Source organism: Nilaparvata lugens, chromosome 1 (assembly GCF_014356525.2).
Source record: "Nilaparvata lugens isolate BPH chromosome 1, ASM1435652v1, whole genome shotgun sequence".
In the NCBI taxonomy this organism is placed as follows: Eukaryota; Metazoa; Arthropoda; class Insecta; order Hemiptera; family Delphacidae; genus Nilaparvata; species Nilaparvata lugens.
In genome coordinates this window covers 70,579,926-70,601,691 of record NC_052504.1, presented here as the reverse complement: position 1 = coordinate 70,601,691, position 21,766 = coordinate 70,579,926, and the positions used below count along the sequence as shown (strand labels likewise).

The 21,766-nt window shown below is 36.8% G+C and overlaps 1 protein-coding gene across 1 annotated transcript; it reads left to right on the top strand.

The window, feature by feature from the left end:
- Window positions 1-2,948: 2,948 nt before the first annotated feature.
- LOC111054544 (zinc finger protein Noc) lies at window positions 2,949-6,854 on the top strand. The gene is made up of 2 exons (XM_022341598.2): window positions 2,949-3,253; window positions 5,407-6,854. The coding sequence occupies exons 1-2, from the start codon at window positions 3,164-3,166 to the stop codon at window positions 6,559-6,561; spliced, it is 1,245 nt and encodes a 414-aa protein (XP_022197290.1). The 5' UTR covers window positions 2,949-3,163; the 3' UTR covers window positions 6,562-6,854.
- Window positions 6,855-21,766: the final 14,912 nt, after the last annotated feature.

Genomic DNA, 21,766 nt, shown 5'->3' with positions numbered 1-21,766 from the left:
TATTATATGACGAAATCAACCAAAGGTTTGAATTATCAGCAAGGACAATATAAGGTACAATAAGAATCGTGTAGTTTTTGGGACCGGTAACCTCATAGTATACAACCTTATAACAACCTTATACAACCTTATAACAACCTTATACAACCTTATACAACCTTTATATATTTTTAAATTGGTATGAGAATCTTATAAATGAGAGTTGAGTGAATCATAGGAAGAAATACAAGATGAACGTGAATTGACTTCTGGACGAAGGAGACAATGTAAAAATCATTGAAATAATAATATTAATTGAGTAATTGGAAATAATGGAGTAAAGAAGGGTAGGCCTATTCGAAAAAATCAATGGAAATGGAATGAAGTTTACTGCGAGCAATACTGGAAACTGGATAACTCAATATTTGTAATCACGAGATCAGTGTCTTTTGACCTTTTCTATTATTTAACATTGTTCAAAAAGGATGTATAAATACTATTTTAATATATTTTTTGAACTCACAAAAAAATGGTTTGTATTTCTTGTCTCCAATCAAGTTTAGAAGTTATTTATTTATTCATTCATTAATTAATAATTAATTTATTTATTTATTTATTCATCCATTTATTTATTTATTGGATAGAGTAAACAATACAGTAGTCGGAAAAGAAAATACAGTATATATATGTCTTCTCCAATCCTGAAAACATCACTGTAAGCAGATTAGAAATTAATTTTGTGAGGATATTCATCCATGCTAGATTCATTGAAATTTATTAATTTTGAACGTAAAGCATGATTATTTTCAATGATAATTCACTTATATTATAGGAACTTAACGGATTGAGTTAAACTAATGAGTTATGAGTTCAGCAATATGAAAATACAACTTCGAAAACCACTCGTAAATTTCGGTACCCGACTATGACAGATTGACAACTTCTTCCAGGTTTTCTCCATTGATGTGTCTCCAAAATTTGAAGAATCAATGGACTGGGAACTCCATATATTTTACGGTATCCTTCGAGTGTAGTTGAATGTAGAATGGTAGAGCTCTCTACACTCTACGCCAGTGTTCATTCATCAAGACTTTTGAAAAAGACCACCAAGGCAGGCAGTTGGATTTCGACTTCGACCTCCTAGAAGCTATCAGTTGTGAACGAACGTCTGAGCTCTTGATAGAGCCTTTCAACTAATGACACCTTTTCTCTAAACACAATGCACTGGTCGAAAAACTAGGGCTTGCCTTCACTCCTCAAACAATGGGGCCTGTAATATTAGCTTATTGACTGACACACACTCACTTAGTTATTACCACCTTTTGAAGTGGGATTTCTAAATGGCTTTGAATAGTATTCCGGTAATTAGGCTAACAGCTCTCAGAAAGACATCTCTCAATACTGTATTAGCTGGTAATTGAATAATAGACGAATAACATCTGCGTATTCAGCTTTCCAGAATATCCATAGCCGTTTATTTTTCCACTCTTTGGGCAACAATGAGTGATAAAAGAGATTGACAAGGCATGTGCTAACGAATAAATTTCAGTTCATTCAGATGGCATCACTCTTGTATTTATTTATTCATTGTCACAATAAATCATATTATTGTAGTTCATGCAGATGGCATCACTCTCGTATTTATTTAATCATTGTCACAGTACATCATATTATTGTCACACTCATTTGATTAGAAAATTGTCGATTGCTTCAACTAGCGACTGAAATTGTATAGTACCTTTGTTTAGTTTCTTGTGAATAAGGTATATGAATTGAGTATTTTCATGAGTTGTTCTCCAATTCAAGAAACTATAAATTGTTTATCCGATCATGAATGATATTTGATTGTAAAAATATATAATGCATGAAAATATGAATGCTTCAGAAGAAAAGAAACAAAACAGAAATTCCAGTCCAATATATTCATACATCGGCGATTTCAATTTTGAATGTTTGAAAAGCACAATTAGAAATATTCTTTCTTGTTTAAAAAATTTCAGCCAAGAGTAAACACACCTTTATTAAAATTCAAAACCGCTCTATACTTTAGGTGCAAAGAGAAAAACAAGTTTATCATTAAATTAACATGATCAAAATAATTTTTCACACTAAAATTTGTTTTATTTGATTTGCTTTAAAATAGCTTGATACTATATTAATATCTCATTTGTGTGATTATCTCGATTACTGTTGTTGACGTGAAGTGAAAGTGAGCTTCTAATTTACTCGATGATGTTTATTAATAAATAAGTGATCGCTGGTATGAGACATTGATAGGATAATTTTAGAATAAGATAGAATAGGATTTCAGTATCATCATGGATGGATTGTGCTATATGAAATCTTTCTATCAACATTTCATTGCTTGTTGACGCAATACTTAGCAATGTGATAACACAAAGGATATCCGGGCGAAATAGAGAACGAAAGAGCCAGCATAATGACTATGGATTCAGTGTATTTTTTCCTTGCAAGTAGTGTAACAAGAGGGAAGTCCTATCATCATTATAATTACTACATTAACGTGCACCAGCTTGGGGGAAAACGCAGAAAATAGCCTGCAAAAACAAATCGGAAAGGGTTGACAATTGGGCGGGAAAGGATTTAGATCAGAAAATAGAAACTAATCGGAAAAGCTGATGTCAGCGGTAATGATAGGCGGCAGGCGGTAGAATAGTAGACTGATGTAATCCCTGGTCGAAACGGTGTGGTTTGACGAAGCACCGTAGTTTGGATAATTTCTTTTCAGATTTATAGAAAGGAGCTGATGGATGAGGGGGGAGTCCATCCATCAGGATTCCTCCCCTAGCCTGGGGCTACTGATTAAGCGGCGCTGTTCTGTGGGGCGGAGGGGTGTTGTCGACGGCTCACAGCTGTCATCGGTGTCTATCGCCCTGGGTGGCACGCAGTGCTCAAGAAGGGGAAGCGACACTAGCGCTCGCAGCGGCTCACTGCACACCCTCTCAGTTCACCAGCGCAACTCTTCAGTCGATGATCAGTTCTCGTTCAAGTTGGTTCGTTGCCTGCATCTTCAAATTGGATACTCAGTGAATAGTGCCGAGTCACGACAGTTGGATATTACATCTGCGTTTTCTTCTAATTCAAGTCATATATTCTAGTGAAGTGTGTTTATCTGTATTTAGTGTGTTGTAAAAAATATTCAGACTGTGAATTTGTTCTCCAAATGGTTGTTCTGGAAAGTGCTGGCGGTATCATGAACACCGGTGGAAGTCCCTACTTGCAGCCAGACTATCTGTCGCCTCTGCCCACTACGGTGAGTTTACATTCATTGTAAAAAAACTCTTGTAAATAAGAAAGTTTCAAAGTAAATCCTGTAAGAAAAAAATACAAAAATATATTGGATGCATATCTTGAATTGCACAGTTGTCCAAATTTTGATTCCAACTGCTTCACTTTCCGGTATGCAATTTGCGGTTAATCTGTTTTGAAATTAAACTTGTAATTTGAAATAAATTTATTCTAATTCTTGTGAACTACTATGAATTGATTACTGTTAATATTGGGCTTCGCAGTTTACTTTCATAATGATGATTACTTATAGGCCTATGGATGATAACTTACATTTTGTAACTTCGATGCGGCTGAAGGATATATTTTTTGGCATTTTCAATTCAAGTTCAACAAAACTCACCTACTCAATCTTGATTCTAATTGTTATGATGTATACAGATTCAATTTGTGATCCCATTATGTTTCAAATTGATTTCCTTTGGTTTCAAATTCATTTACGGATTGTTATAGAACTTGGTGTAGCGCATTTTGTGAAAAATGTGTTCACCTGGAACTGTCACTGATATATAAAAATTTTCCACGCTTTGAATTAATAATTATAAATTTCCCATTCCTATTCTTATCAGTAAAAAACATTTGAGAGTATAATTTCAGAAGCTGGCCGTTATTGAAAACTGTACGTTCTGTTCTGATTTTCTGTTGTACTTTACGGTACGGTAATGTCTTTGCCGTAATTCTGTTTTCGACCGTATTTTCTACAGTTATTCCTGTCCCAATATTGAAAAATAGTTCATCTTTTAGAATTATATCACATTATATTTTTATTAATGAAGTACTGTAACTAATTTCTAGAGGTGATATAATCCAGGCACTCGAATTCGAATTCATTCGTGGCGAATGATCATAACTTACTCAATTACTGTATTGGATTCGCTGTTCAATTATATTGAAAACATTTCTTACTGTGATTTGTAAAATCTAATTTCTGAACATTTATCAACATTTGATTTATCATTGTTCAATAGAACATATTGATTTCAAACCTTCATTATCTTGTTTGGTCGTTAGTGCAATGAAAACTCAAATTGGAAAGGCAAATTGCAATAAGTTGAATTGAATTTATTCAAATCATTCACGCGATTTTTCAATGTTACAAGATTCTTGAATCCCGAAACTTAAATATTTTTCATAACATTATTGCACGTTGAGGAATTCGCTTTATTTAGTTGTTTCTATTCCGTGGCGTATGAAATAGACCTACTTTGATTTTTCATTGCCGTAAAATCTACATTTTCAATTAGTAACCATCTTATGCTCATGATAATCATTTCTTCTTATGCTGCGTTCCTATGTAGGTTTATTTGTTTTTCTGAATAATTGAATTTTTAAAGCTTTCACAAATAAAGAATGACTGTTTTACCTGTTAAATATTATAATCATATCATATCACATGCAAGTGCAAGTAGGCTACCACTTGATTCCAATGTTGAAGCGTACAGTCTAAATAACATTCAGTTTAAATAATAGCATTCACAGTACCACTTACAGTTACTATCCGAGCTATAAAATAAATTCATAGTCGGCACTAAGCAATATTAATATTGACAGTTTCACCACCCAGCGAATTGATTAAAACTTTGATAATTTCAGCATGAGAATGTAATATATTTGTGGGATTAATTTTTCGCAAAGCGATTGTTGATCTTGTCTTCTAATGACCTAAAAGACATAATGACATAATATATGTTTCCTTTTTATTTTGATTTATAATAGAATATTCACCTCATTCAGATGTACATTTCCCGTGACAACTCGATTATCATTGAACTTTTCACTACTTTTTTCTCTAATCAGCAGTTAAGTTGATTCATCAACATTCTCAGACATTAGTCTGTTGCAAATTTTACTTTATCACTAATTCACCCCATAATTGAATTCTCCAATAAACATGGCTCCAAAAAAATCCGTAACCTTTGATATTTCAATGAATGTTTTTTCAAGGCTGCACTCAAGTTTCCCTGCAGCATAATTTATTTTGTGGGTCAAATATATGATATGTTTTATGAAAAACAGTTATTGTTGGAAGACAATTTCATCTATCTTGTTGTTATATCAGAATCGAGTCTATATGTTGAATATTTTAACTAATGAGATTGTTTGTTTTGTTTGTTACAGTTGGATGCGAAGAAGAGTCCACTAGCGCTGCTTGCTCAAACATGCAGTCAGATTGGAGCCGACTCTCCTGGATCGAAAACATTGTTGCCGTCTCTGGAAAAGTCGAAGAAGTCATCAAGTCCCCGTCCCAAGCCCCAGCAACAACAGCAGCAACAGCAGTCGCAGACTCAACCTCCTCAGCCTCAACAAACCCCACCACAGCAGACCACCGACACCTCCCGACTTGCGTTCAAGCCTTATGAAGCCAACGTTCTCACCAGGAAAAGCGAAACACCTCGGCCTTCTTCAAAATCCGCTCAAGAATCAGAAGAGAAGTGCCGCACACCTAGTCGCAAATCATCAACCCCATCTGGCGATAAGTCACCCGCTCCAGCCAAATCAACTTCACCAGTCGACAGTGGAGCTAGTCCAATCATCCGTTCCGGCTTGGAAATTCTACAGGGTCACCCAAAAGATCTGCCTCTTGGAACCTACAAACACCCAGGTCTTGGACTGACCGGTCTACCTTCAGCGTGCTGCCCTCCCTCGCTCGATGCTACAAACCCCGCTTTCCGTCCACCGTTCGCGGGAGGTCCCTACTCTCCACACCACGCCGCGATGCTGAGTGGCTATCCATCACCTGGACCCTATGTCAGCTATGCGAGAGTCAAGACATCTTCAGGCGGAGAAGCATTGGTGCCAGTTTGTAAGGACCCCTACTGCACAGGCTGTCAGCTAAACATGCACGGAGCCCTAGTGGGTGGCGGAGCTTGTCCCAGTGGCTGCACACAGTGTGATCACCAGAAGTACGGCCTTGCAGCTGCTCTGTCCGGCCTTGTCCCCCCGCCCCTCTCATATCAGCACCTTGGAAGGCCTTATATTTGTAACTGGATTGCGGGTGATAACTACTGTGGAAAACGATTTGGAACTTCAGACGAACTGCTGCAACACCTGAGAACGCACACCACCTCATCCGACCTGCTAAATCCCCTTCGCTACCCGAACCCCCCTCTCAGCCCCCTGTCGGCCGCCGCCCGCTACCACCCCTACTCCAAGCCCGGCCTCCCCGCCCTCGCTTCACCATATTCAGCGTTCAACCCGACCCTCGGCCCCTATGCCTACTCACCCTATGCCTTGTATGGCCAAAGGCTTGGAGCTGCTGCTGTTCACCCATAACAAGGAGATTCTCCTCCAAGTGACGACTTGTGCTGTGATAATCGCCCACTCTCAAACAATCCAAAGTGAACTATCTAGGATGAAGACTGATTTCGTGGGTTTCTTATGAATGTGTAATACACCGATGTTTCATTACTTATTTATTTGATGTTATTTGCTTGTGAATTTCAAAAAGTCTATAAACATACAAATTGATATTCAAATTATTATAATGTACATAAATATCGATCTTAGTTCATCATACGTTTTAATTGTGTTGCTTTAATAAACTTGAAATTGTTTCTTTATCTAAACAGTTTATCATTGATCAACACCCATTCAATAATCTAAGTAAACTCTACGACTTCTGCTGGAATCTTCCAGACAGCTGGGAATCAACAATATGATTTCCCATGACATATGAAAGGATATGCCATTTTATGTCATGATAGATACATAGTTCCATGAAGCTTAGAAGTCCATGTTATGAAGGAATAAGTTGCCTACATAGATGAGCGTAGTTTGGCTTGCTTTGTAATACAATTATTTAACAAGGGTGTTTAAAGGGCAACTTCTTCAAGTATTATAGTAATGCTTTCCAACTAACTAGTAATGTGGTCATATTTTTATGTTATTCCAAGCTACGAGCTATGATGAAAATCGCAATGAAAAAATGGGCGTGATCTGCGAACCATGACAGTTAAGGTGTTGTCAATTTTGACTATATTATCAAAATAATGCCTTCTATTGCAATGAATGATTATATTTAACATGATTAAGATACTATTGTTATTTCGATAATATGATTGAAAAATTGACATAAGCAATTGGTATTGTCAATCTACGCGGTAGGCTACTGGAAAATTACATGTGGAACAATTTACATGTTTTTTCAGAGTTATGTCTTGAAATTATAATAGTATAATATAACAGATGAAAAATAAATCAAGTCATAACTCATTCCTCATTAATTTGAGACATAACTGAAATATTTAAATGTAATAATTTTCCTATGAAAAGTATAGAAGAATCAAAGCTCAGCTATGAAGGAAGTATAAGGTAGAAATAATTGTTTTGATTATTGAGAATGTGATTAAAGATGAGAGAAGACAAAGTCTTATACTCATCCTTGAGTTTCAATTGATTGGAGAATAATTTCCATTGATAATTGCAATCTTATAATAATATGGCTATTGATATTTCTACTTATATCTGCTTACTACGGTACTACTTCTAGCATTAAAAAAGATACGTAAAGCTATACACACACATCGATTATTGGAGGTACGATTTTTTGCCGTCTTCATGAATTCTAACAGATGAAATGGAACATGACAAACATCATCTGTTAACTAGAATTTATAAAGACGACAAAAAATCGTACGTCCAAAAATTGATGTGTGTAACTAGCTTAAAGGTATAATACATAGTTTCTTACTCCTTTCTGAGGCATGTGCCTAATATTAATTTCTTGAGAACTCTCAAATTTATTTGATTAATTTTATTCATAGTGTAAAATATTGAAATTTATATCATTCTACATAGAAAGAGGTTTGAGTACAGTTGACCTTCAGCACTAAAAAATTCTGGATTTTATTCATTCTAGTGCCTCTAGTCTGTGAGCGATCAATATTATTTCAATACCTTCTATGCCAGATTATGTTTCTCTCACTAAATCACATGCCCTACTGATAATGGATTGGGTATAGGTCCTATAGGATAAAGTTTTCTACACACTATTATCCATGAATTCAACTGAAAAATCACACTTCTTATTGGAAGTGTACAGTACACACTCCACACAGTCATGCACACTACGATTATCTATGAGCAAATGGCAGTTGATAATTCTAAGTTCTAACGGATGAAGGCAACCAACTCAATTCTGAAACAAGTCAAGGTGAATTGAAAGTAACAATCAATAACCAAGCACTTGTGACTTTGTAAGTACTGCAACAGCAATGAACATTGTGAAAACGAGTATTTCATCTCACATATCTCCAGAGACTGGACTTTAAGGAGGAGACTGACAGAGGAGGAGATAAAAAGATTATTTAGATAGAGATAATTATATACTAGTTTCTGGAAATTGCTGGATGAGGGGTTTCTCTCTGTATGCAAATGTTCATTTCTAAAAGTTTACTAGGTACTAGAATTATTACAGAAATTATCGTCTACGAAATATCAATTTCTCCTTAAAAAAAGATCTTGTTATCCCAATATTATACAAGTTGCAGTTATTCTATGTCAAACTTTCAGCAGCTATGTGTCGAATCAGAGTAATCATATCGCATGCTTACTCTTCGGCATAGAATCAAAGAGAATATAATTATTATGTTTGAATTCATTTCTCTATGGTAGAATATAGGTTTGGAAGACATGCATTCATAGGAAATCTATAAATAATTTTGATTAAATAAGAGTTCAAGATGATTTCTACTTACATACTTTCATACTTCATTCATAATGATAGCCAAATATCGGAAACTAGCCACTAGCATTGAGGAAGTAAATAGTTATTACTTATTTTGTCTGTGCTACTAGTAATGATCCAATCTCAGCTCGTATCTCAAATTTATGGATGAAATTTGAACACTTCTATGGTAGTTGCCGCTCCTTTCATCGTTTAATGGTCGAACGCCGACTTGTAGCCGATCGATTGGAAAAAATAGATAAAAACAGTGCAGGAATATGGAAGAGAATTGAGAAGCATCTATTGAGAATAATCGTCGATAAAAACCTCGACCAAAAGTCCTTTTTGAATTGATTCGACTGGCTGGCCGCGTTTACACATCATGGTAGTTTCACACCAATTGTGTCTTAATCATACATCATTTTCTGCGACCATGTAAACCGTGCAAAGTTGTGCCGCGCCTTTCATGGCCGCTATAACGACGAGGGAAACATTGAAACCGAATTTATGAGTCTCTTCCAGCTCAGAGAGCGTACGCTGTCTGCTGGAAAACTCTGAGACCTGGCTGCCCGCTCAAATGAAATATAACAATCCACATGTATTATTCAGCAGCTCTTATACATCATTTCCTTTTCCCCTCTGAGAGGAGAAGGAGGAGGTGGAGGAGTTCTCCGCACTGAACACATACTTTTTCAAAGTGCGACGAGCACATTTTTCGCCACGAATCGTCCTAATAACGTTTTATCACTTTTTCAGGCCCGTGTACGCTGCCTACTTTATTTGCTGTTCCAGAATAACAATGGCAATACTCTTACTACCCTTTCTCTCAAGAACAATCCATTATCTCTTGTATGGAAAAATATTACCGCTATTTCAGGGTTCATGCTATTTTCTTCAGCTTCCTACCGGAGTTGATACATTGAGCAATCACAATGCTCGCAATAATTCATTCTTCTGTGTTCATTTTTTTATCTTGTATGAACTACACAATTGGAAAATGAATCAATAATTTATTTCAATAATTCTTATTTGTACTTCTGTGCTTTTATACAGTCTTATTTTATAAGTTCGTTGAAAAAAGATTTCTCTAGACTTAATGATAAGCTGATTTATTATTAATACACCTTCAGATAAAAGACAAATATTCAAAACAAGTTATTATTTCAGCTATAAATAATAATTGATTGACTGTAATTGATGAGACATATTAACGAGGAAGTAACAAGAATGCACTCAATACGTAGAAACAACATATCACGCATTACAATAATTACCGCTCTCACTCATTCTTCAATGAGTGTGTTATATTTGAAGAATTAGAATAATAGAATTAAATTATTAATTGATGAAATACAACACTTAAATGTTCCAAATTCGTTCTGAAATTGATAAGTTTGTTGAATACTCTACATGGAAATTCTATAAGTAGAAAACAATAATTTTGGAAATGACTAGAACTTAGTCCAAATATTGTAAAAGTATGTTCGTTCCCTAATGATAAATGTAAGCATCATCCCTTAAATAAGGTCTGCGTATCTCAAGATTTCCAATTGTTAAAAAATATGATAAGGGTGGTTATAGTTAGCTTAATAAAATAATCCATTTACAGCTCCAATAGGACATCTAGCGGATCCGAATTATTGTGTCGTATATTATACCATGCTGTGTCGTAAGTTCCAAGCTGACGAATTTGAGAGCTGGAATGACCGGATGTGACACCCATGGTCCTGTGATACCAGGGTAGCCACTAGCCGCCACCAAATAGTATTAATCATTTCCTCCCATAATATGCCAGAAGCATATGAAGCCTAGACGTGTCAGGGTCGATGATTAATCCAAATATGATTCAGCTGGCGAGGATAATGCGCCGTAGCTAGGAAAATCAACCCTTTCATCATCATTAATCTCTCTGAATTAAGAGAACAATTACTATATAAGAAAACTATGCCTAGTACTCATCTATCATACCCATTATTGGGCTCATTTATACTGGCATAACAATATGGTGGAACATGATTCATACATGAAACAGTTAATCATCAAGATTAAAATGATTGCTGAGTTTCTCTGAACTGAGTCATGCTTGAAGTTATTTTCTCATAAAAACATGAATGATTACTGAGATACAAGTTTTTGGATTATTGGTACATTCCCTTCCTAAAGAACTTTTTGGCGAGGAATAATTTCTTTATCAATTCTTCTTATTGTAAGCTTTTTTTTTTTGCTAAATATGTTAGAGTTGGGAAGGATGATGATATATAAAAGGACGCTTTTAATTTTTTAATCTTACTTGAAAATTTGTTCTTATTGTAACTCAAAAAAGTTGAATTCATCCACTTATTATTTTATAAATTAATTCATATTGAATGTCGAATATATTTTTATAATGCAATCGTATCGGGGGCCAAGTAAGACATACATTTATTTATTCAGTTCCTAATAGCCGACAACTTCAGCAAATTTAAACTTTGCAAGCTGTATGTGAAAACAATGCCGCCTTTCATTTACTTTTGATTAATGAATTAGAACATTTCTGGAGTTTGTTGAAAGGCGTGTTGAGCTCGGGTCACCTTGTAGACTGGCTAGAGTTGGCGCGATATCAAGAGTAGTGTAGTGAGCAAGGCCTGTGAGAACAGAGAGCTCCTTTAAGGAGGTTCTATTTTTCGCGGTCGGTGATAAATCATAACGGCGCAGAGTGACTGTGATTTAGAGCCGCGATCTCGAATTTGTAATCAGAATCCAGTTGGAGTTGCAAAGCACCAAAGCGTTGCTTCTTGCTTTCTGTGTAGGCTATGTGTCACATCAGTCACGCACTGTTAACGCTTCGGTGCACTTTCGTTATGTAAAAGTCGCGCGTTGTTATTGAAGGTGGACCATATCTTGGTTGAAGGGTGACACATTTTCAAGGGTCTTTCTATTTACACTCGGGCATCTAATTTCTCGTCGTGAAAGGATTCACTGGAGTGTGGAAATTGGAGCTTTTCTTGAACCAGTTGGCCAACATAAATATTCAAATTAGGCATAGAAAGATTGCGGGAAGCGGTGACAAGTCAAACGGCCAAGTCACTTCTCACTTATTAAAAATGTATTAATAGCTCGCTATTTTCATGGTCTACCCCTCTTGTGAAATTGACACATAGGAGTGCAGCTGCTTAGAATGTAACTTATGCACCGCATCTTCATGGGAGTATTACGTCACGGCTACTGTTGCATTAAAGGCATAATTTGAATCATATTACAAGTTTCACACGACATTAACATAAAGGGAGCTATTTCATCTCATCAGGTTTTTCTCTTATCCAATTCCATTTGAAACACATTTTTATTAATTCAATAATTCAATATTCATGTGAATATCGTAGCTGGAAGAATATGACCCACATTACAGTAATAATACAATTAAAACAAACAAATCCGTCGTTGAAGAACTAAAAATGTATTAGTGTCATTCGTTAAAATAAATGTTAGAGCTAGTGATATCTGGAACTAACATTAAGGATAATGAAGAAGAGGCTAAAACAAGTTTAATATCATCATTTGCTAAAGAATATTCGTTGGAGACTAGGTAGCCAGAATATAATTCATAGATAACGATTAAAAAAAGGCTACAAAATCTATTTCTAGACTGAAGAAATATTGTTATCCCAAATTTCAATTCCCTCTGAAACATTTGACATATTCTTGCTAAATAGATATATGTGTTTACACCGTTAGAAGGTTGAATCATTGAAATGATCTATTCAAACTCTATTTATTCAATCATACTCAAATGAGAGTAACTGAGAAATTTGGCTACATCAAAAAATCAATTCCATGAGTACCATCACTATCATTACGAGTTCAAGATGAATAGTCCTGTGAACATAATAGAGAAGAAAAATGGAGTTTGGAGACTTGGCTGTGGGTTAATTCATTTCAATTAATTGAAATATTATAAATAATGAAGCATAAGATATTTGGCATATGTTTGAGATTAACAATTAAAATCATAAAGATCAATTAAATCATTTATTTATCAGATAGAGCAGACAATACACTAGTCGGAAAAGATAAACAGGCTATTGCCCACAACCTCTTCAATTAATCATTCATTTCTTTAAAATCAAATGAAATTGATAAAATATTTCACTGAGAATTGGACTGAGAGACTACTTCAAATTCAGAGACGTTGGCTTACAAGAAGCGATGAACAATCAAATATAGTCCAATTAGAACGGGTTGAAAAAGAAGTATATAGTCGAAAGCTGCAAGTCAGATGAGGTTTGGAAATGACTGGAAGTCATAGCCTTTGCAATCGATCGCCTTCTGATTTATTGCCAGCGAATAGCAGTTAGACTTCACAAGCCGAAGCAGACAAGGCGTGGGTGAGGGGGTGGGAAGGAAGGCAGCTCCAGTGAGGCACTTTGGTGCTAGCCTGCTATCACTGACAGCTGTACATGCATTCCCTGTCATAAACTATAATTTTCGGCTTGTTATCGATAGTTTCCGAGTGTGCTTTTGACATGCGGACTGAAAAATATTCAGATATACATTCAGTCACTATATTAGACATATTCAGTCATTTGCGTGACCTACAGAGTAGACAAGGAAAGAGACAAAATGAACGGAGAGAGGTAAATAGATGTAGAGAATTTTAGTGGGAGAAAGATGAAAAGTCGAGATATATTATTGTATATATTATTAGTATAGGAGAGGGGAAACATGAAAAAGAAGAAGAGTGAGTGAGAAAAAGTGGGAATGGAGTAGGAAGAGTAGCATTGACTATAGACATTCATGTCTATAGTCAAAGGTATGAGTCTGATGATGTGATGGGACTGAAAGAGGACGAAGAAGTGGATATTGAATAAGGAGAAATATGTCTATGACTGAGAAAGAATGGAGAAGCGAAGATTACAATGGATAGAAACAGGAATAAAAAAGAGTGAGAGTGAGAAAGTAAAAGTGAGAAACAAAGTTTGACTATCTATCCTGTTTGTTAGAAGGAGACAGTAAGGCATGAGTGAGGACTGAGGAGAGAGATAGTGAGTAACTGTCACAGATATCTACAGACAACCAAAAAATGTGCTAGAGAGAGAAATAGTTATGAGAGACGCTCTACAGACGTCAAGCATCATATATTATTTTAGAATTACTGTATTATATTCGCTCGCCTATGCGAAAAGGAAAGAGAGGTGGGTGCAGCGACCGAACGGTATGGTTTCGACAAACTTTCTCTCTGCTGTCAAACACGCTTCCTCCCTCCCCCGATCCCCATGAGCACACACACACACACCACTCCACCTCACCGTGTATGAGTGATGGTTTTGTACAGGCAAGAAATCAATTTGTGACTGATAAGAGGCTAGGCGTACTGGTGACTGATAGCTCCATCATGACAGCTGTCAAATCTGTGGATTGATCGTTTTTAGAGAGTAGTGAGGTCGTATCACATATTACTAACAGCCTATGCTCCCGCCCTTTCTCTGTACTGATGGATCCCATCCACCACAAGCCTTGCTATCAAAGTGGGTGGGCCCCGTTGCTGGCTGGCTAGATTACTTTTCTGATTCCGATACACTGTCAAAGGCTAAAAACGACTGTACATGTTTCGAAATGTTTCCATCATTTTTCAGCGATATCGATTCATATGCCTCAGACTTTGCAATGTGGATTTTCGAAGAGCTTATAGCTGTTTCCTCACTCTGTTTTTGTTGAATTAGATCAATGAAGAGTTTGGTACGTTTAAAGTTTTCTCAACGTCTAATTATTATGCTAATCAAGAAGATTAGTCGTGGTGGAATAACATTGAGTTATATACTGATTTTTGGCCTGGAAAGACCAGATACCTAGGGAGCTCAATTTTGATAGAAAAATTTTGTAACAGAATTTGCCCTAACAATCGAATACTATCTACGTTTTTCAGTGAGGTACATGGAATACTTGAAATCCGTTCTCATTCTTCGCCTTCACGCTCAAACTTTCAGCCATAAACAGGGATTTAAACGAGCACAGTTATAGAAAATTTCATGCCAGTCTTTGCCATTCAAAATACAAATTAAGGCTCGATTTCTTCCAACATTTTCTACCAGCTACATACTCCCATAATAGGCTTGAATAGCATTTGAACAAAAGTCTAAAATGACTACAAACGTCAAGTTTATTACTTCCATTTATGCTTGTAAAGGTAGCCGCTAAGTGATGCTAATTGGCTAGTAGTTGACTATGACTGCATCTCATATTTAGACGGTTGCTACATCATCCTTCCATCTTATCCACAAGCTTGTCTTTCTTGCTGATATACATGCAAAGTGCATGTACTAGGATGTTATTGGGCGAGTATATGAGAGGACCTTTGTGTCCTCGACACTTACAACTTGATTCTATACTACACAAGTTGCTAAACATATTGATATCTTGGAACTTGATAGTCTCAGATCAACTGCCAGAACCTTTCTCAATTGTATCAACCTCGAGCGTGAAGTATTGCTATGAGATTTATTCATTATTTATCATCATCCACCTCCACCAGATAATCCAACAGTAAACAGTGAACGATAAATTGTTGCTCATTTCTAGTTGTAAGTCTCAAAGTTATATGGAATTTCGATTCAAATAATATGATAAATAATTATTGAGTTTTGATTGTTCAATCGTTAGTAATTAATAAATTGAGATTAAGTTGTAAGAATGAAGCATCAAATACAGACTATGTAAGTTATTCAAGAATGCTGTCAAGTATCATCTTACAATCAAATTTAAAGTATGAATATTTCTCACACGTTAAACTCAAACCTAAACCAAATTGAGAAAGATAGGATAGCTTAATGAACGTGGTGTTCACAAACTTGAACCAACTGTCTATTAACTAGAGCTTACAAACAAAACTGATTAATAAGTAACCTTTGTCCTCGTTGCACTTCTCTCTAAAAAGAAACGCTGTACACCCAGCCGACCCTTAATGTATTTCTAATGTTCGTAGAATGACGACGAGATCTGAACTGTAATTGTTTTAATTAATGATAGGGTAGAGAGAAGAGTCGTTAGGTGAACTGACAGCCGAAAATGGATAGGAAGTCGCAGGCAACATCTTGAGTCGCCAGTCTGCGATGATGGATTGGAGATGAGGAACGAAGAAGAATAAGATGAAGGAAAAGAAGTAGGAGGAAGTGGAGGGGGAGGAGGAAGAAGAAAAGCACCCGGAGAGAGACCTTGTCATTAGCCGTGCCCCGCGCGACAAGGTGTTCAAATGTCGGCCGGAAAATTAATGACGTCTTCTTGACAAGTCATGATAAATAATAACCAAGCAACGACAACGACGCCAGCCTGACGACTAGTTCTAGAAGACTTGCCTCAGGAGCGGGGGGAGGGCAAGTTGGTATTATGATGAAGGGGGATGACGCCAGCCCATGCCGCGACGCTCCATCACCATCAGTTGAGTGAAAATTTAACTTGAAATACACGAACACCAAAATGTAATTGTAGAGATTAAAAATTGTGTCATTATGTATGTCAGTACCGATTCTGGCATATAACATTTTATAAAAATCTGGTGTGGCGCACTCACACAACTTTCCTTGCCGTTATTAAAATTGATCACCTGACGCTAGTGTTCCCGCGCATCTCAAATCTACTATTCAAAGATTTGAGCCAGCTGGTGACAGGGCAATAACGCTGGACACACGAGGTCTGCTATATCTTCATAGTGAATCATTTAATAGAATCGAAAGTTGCCAACAGTTCGCAATTGGATAATCACATTTTCTCGAATTTCGAGCTTATTTTTAATTTTAGGTGAAAATGTTACTGAACATTAATTGTAGAGATTCTCATGCTCAATCTTTTCCACTTGAAATTTTTTGTTTAAATTGTATCTGAAGCCTGATAATTGGGAATCTAAAATCAAACTTTGCATAGATGGGGCGGATCTCCTGAAATTTTTACAGATATGGGACTTGTGGCAGTTGATAGAGCTCATCGATGACTATGTCAAGTATAACTTTAATCAAAATCGTTGGAGCCGTTTTCGAAAAAATCGCGAAAAACCCTGTTTTTGACAACATTTTCGCCATTTTAGCCGCCATTTTGAATCGCATTCGATCGAAATTGTTCGTGTCAGAACCTTATTTTGTAAGGACCTTACGTTCCAAATTTCAAGTCATTCCATTGAATGAGAGATGAGATATCGTGTACACAGACGCACATACATTCATACACACACACACATACAGACCAATACCCAAAAACCACTTTTTTGGATTCAGGAGACCTTGAAACGTACAGAAATTTAGAAATTGGGGTATCTTAATTTTTTCGGAAAGCAATACTTTCCTTACCTATGGTAATAGGGCAAGGAAAGTAAAAATGAATATTTGTTTTATAAGGTCGATTCCTGTTCATCAAACTAGAAAATCCTTATTATACAGTATAATTAGATAACTCTGTAAATTTTTGAAAATTTATCCATATCATTTGTATTTATTTTATATCATTCATAAAAATGCTATACTTTATAAGAAAAATGAAAATGAGCTCCACTCTGCCATAGAATATGCATTTTACAGAGACCTATATGCATTATGTGTAGGTATATGCATACCTACCTACATGACCTATATGCATTATTAATTCAGTATCTATGTTCTTGATAGAATTCATTCGATCATTTTTGATGATTCAATCATTCTATCATGATTGGCCTACGGAATGAATGTCATACACTAATTATTATTTACTTTTATAGATAACATTAAAGAGCTACAACTTGTTTATTTTATATTCTTCAGAATGGGTGCTCAATATTAATCATACACCAAGGAACATAATTCGGGTATAACTCAGCCTTTCAACAGTAAAACTTTAGCACTTCTTTCTCAACTGTTCTCACCACACAAAAACTAGCAAACTGACAAGATTCATGCTCCAACTCGGACCTTGAAAACGATACCCCAGCTTGTACCCGGAATAGATGCCATTTTTCTTCGGTGCAGTCCTTATTGTGTCCGGAGAGACTAGAATTATGCTCTGGGAATTAGTGTCGAGAATGCTTGAACAAGGTGAGACACATTGCCATTAGACGCGCTATCTTTCTTGTAGTCGACATGCATTGCATTGCAGTGCAGGGAAGAAGAAGCTGTTGCCTGAGTAATGGCTGCGCTGCAGACGCAGAGTGGTCGCTCGGTTCAACAACAGCAAGCAGTCTCACAGCTCACAGCTCACAGCAGAGAGTCTCTCTGGCTGGCGCGAATTTATCGTCGAAACAAGCCGCTAAATCAACGCCAGGGCCAGGGGAGAACGTCGACTGCAGCGGGCAGCTAATTTATGTCGGAAGTCGGCGACTGTCTGCGCCCTGCGTCTGCCTACACACACATTCCCTGTCAATGTGCCCTTTGCCCTTAACCTTATCCAGCCCGATACAACACAGCTCCTCTAATTATTCTCTCTCATCTCAATATCTCAATCCATTAAGATGCTCCCAACTTGAGTGTCAATTGAACGTTTACTCTATGTGAGTAGATGTTGTTGATTCAACAGCAAGATATATCTCCAATATTACAGGCGTAATTTCCATATTATACAGTAAGTTACTCAGATGAAGAGACTTTGGTACTTTTAAAGGAAGTATGTTGTCATGTTAAATCTTTTATGAAATAGGAGAAACTTTATTAAGTTAATTGTATAAATTGTATTAGAACACAAACAGTTCCGTGCCTACTTTGCCTACACAACCCGTTGCCAACGACGATATGACAGTTCCTCTGTCCATGAGGTGTGATCAAAACTGATGAATGAAGTGAACCAAGAGGACAACTTGGAATTTGTGTGAGAAGTGAATTTTTAGTATTGGTCTGAACAAATTTATATTTGGTGAATGTAAATATTTTCGAAATCAAACATCAATATTCATTGATATGCGTGTTGAAGAAAATCGGTGAACCCCTTTTTCAATAATTCTATATCGGAAAATGAATGATGTATACTGTGAAAGATGTGAACAAATACTTTTGCTCTCTTTTCTGTTCATTAACCAATTTTCAAATACCATAATTTCGTAGAATATGGGCTAAGCTTATTAAAACATACAAGCTTAAACATAAAATAGCTCCACTTATATGGGCTACTTCATTCAAATTAGTTTTTATATTGTTCTTATCAAGCTTAAACACACAAAAGCTTATTGTTGTTTTATGTATAATTTTTCTGGAGAAAAAAGTTGGATATAATGTGTATGCGTATTCTACGGGAATTATTGGAAATGGTATCATATCAAAGAAATCCTGTGATCAAACTTGATATCGGATTTTACTGTGGAAATGTAGTACTTGGGGAATATGTATTATGTGAAATTTAATAATTAGATTCCATGAAATGAATTAATGCATATAAAGATTAGGGCTTTGATAACCCTCCCTTCACTCGCATTCAACAATCTCCATCAATCATTTCAACTCTTTGAAAGCTTCCAATTCTTTCAGATTAACACACCAGTGACCCACATTCAGGACGGGATATCAATCATGTTGATTAGTCACATCTGCTGGACGATATGCATGAAAACATAACTCCGGAGCCAGTTTGAATGAAGAAAGAGACCGATGCAGGTGACAATATTTCGGAATATTCGAGTTGGCGTAGTTTACAACTAGTTGTGTTTGGGAGCGGAAAGGCGAGAGGTGTATGGAGACGATAATAGACGTCCGGAATGAATTGATTACCGCGCAAATAAATGGACCGGGAAAAAGGCTAGGCAGGGAGAATGTGAACGTCTAGGGCAGATGGGAGTGTCGAATAAATTTCGCCCGATAAATCGGCCTTCGCGGCCCGGACCCGGGGCGACCCTCCTGGAAATATGAGGGCAATTTAACAAGACAGTTGTGTTTTTTGCCCGACGGAGCCTGAATAGATGCCGATGATGAAGTGCCCGTTCTGCCTACTTGCCATTGTGCTCGCTGCCAACGCTCAACGCTCAACATCCCCTCGGACCATCCCCTTACCACAAGGACATCACCTTCCTATGCATCCCCACTACACGTTTCATTTATTTCCTTCTTGCAAAGTGCCTCTCCAGTTGTTGTGTCATCTTCTCCTTCACTATCTTTTCCTGCTCGTTCTGCTCAACATCCCTTACCTAAATTATTATTTATTTAAACCAGAAAACGTGAGCTAGGTGTACGAGATGGGTATTGTCTACGGCCACTTTTCAAGTAGTGCAAGAGTTATTGCAGCTTGTTCTGAAGTGGTTTGGAGGGCCTCACATCTCAATCTCACTATTTTGAAGGCGATGGCTCAATCAAGAGATCCAGCTTAAGAAATAATTCAGTAGAGGAGCTGAATTGTAGGAGGTCCCAATCTTCAATTTACTTGATGAATTGAATATGCTTGAGTAGCCTCCAAGATGTAAGTGACAAAAATCAAGCATGATTTATATTTATGACTCTGATTTTCTCTTTGAACGACGTTTTGTTCATTTGAAAGAGTAGTTCTAGTTCTCTCTCTAACTTTTTCACACTCATTCTCATACAGGATACAGCTACACATTTATTTTAGTTAATACTCTTCTAGAATTATACATCATACTTTTCCCACAGAAAAGGAAGGATCCTTTCTCTGTGCTCTCCCAAAATTATCACGTGAATCGAGTGATGATTAAAGATTTATCTTGACAACTGTAATAAATGATGATAAGGAGAAGACCGATGACAAGTCTCACGATCCTATGCATCACATAAATAAGCAATCCATGGATATAACTGGTACTGTAAGGAAACTGACGAAGAGGTAGTCTTACCACCTTACTATGTGACTGAGTAATTATAGAAGTTATTAGTGAACTCACCTTGCTGTAACAAATCTCATCCGTCTAAATATGGTTGCAAATTGAAATGCATTGCGGTTTCCCTGCTTTTTCTTGTCGGATTTGCAGGAGCAGAAACAGCTGTAGACATGTGACCTTAGCTGTTGATTCTGGAAGGCTGAAGGAGACTAAGGAGCTTGTAGCGGTGCATGTCAGGTAATTTACAAGCGGTTAATTAACGTTGCGTCGAAGCCTTTGGGGAGAATTCATTCAGTGCGCCGTGAATGCAGATGACGACTTGTTTGGATTATTCATTCGAATGAGGAAGTCGGTGACGTGAAGCTGCATTGTACGAAAAGAGATGGATATTCAGACTCGGAATAAACGCCTTGTCAGGCTCAGCTGAGATGGGGGAATTGTGCTACCCACATGGCACGTCTCGCGCTCAATGTGGCGGATTAATTGTTGTTCTGTCTTCTATTCAGCACTCAAATTAACCATAACTCATTAGCGGGTTGACTGATGCCATCACCCATCACGCCTTGCTCTCTCTGCATACAAAACCGCCGCATTCAACAAACGCGATGTTGCTGTTGAACGCTTGATTGGCAGCAGGCTCTGGCTCTGTTCTGAACCGCATTCAACGATCGACATTGAACCAGGTGGGCGTTGATTGTCACTTTGTACCCACAACACTCCAACAGAGTTTGACTCTCATATTGTCAAAGATGATTCAGCCATCATGCAAATGCTCAATGAAATTTCAATGTAATGCTCTTGTGACAAGTGACGTGATTTCAATAGAATCATACTCGTATTATCAATGCCACTCTTCAATGTATATTTTGAGATGATGACAGAAGGAAGTTGAGAACTTTCGTGAAATAAATTTAATATCAATGTGATTGTGTCTGTATTTGCAATCAGTATGACTTGAAATTTTTTATTTGAGTAGTTCAAGGAGCATTGGATCATTGCTCCACATCCTTCATCTATAATTTAATCAAGAAAAGAGTGGCTTAAACATGTAAGGGATAAGAGGT

Bases quoted from the DNA above. Each gene is read 5' to 3' on its own strand.
- LOC111054544 (XM_022341598.2), top strand. From the start codon at position 3,164: ATGGTTGTTCTGGAAAGTGCTGGCGGTATCATGAACACCGGTGGAAGT. The intron at 3,254-5,406 runs GTGAGTTTACAT...TGTTTGTTACAG, and splicing joins TGTCGCCTCTGCCCACTACG to TTGGATGCGAAGAAGAGTCC.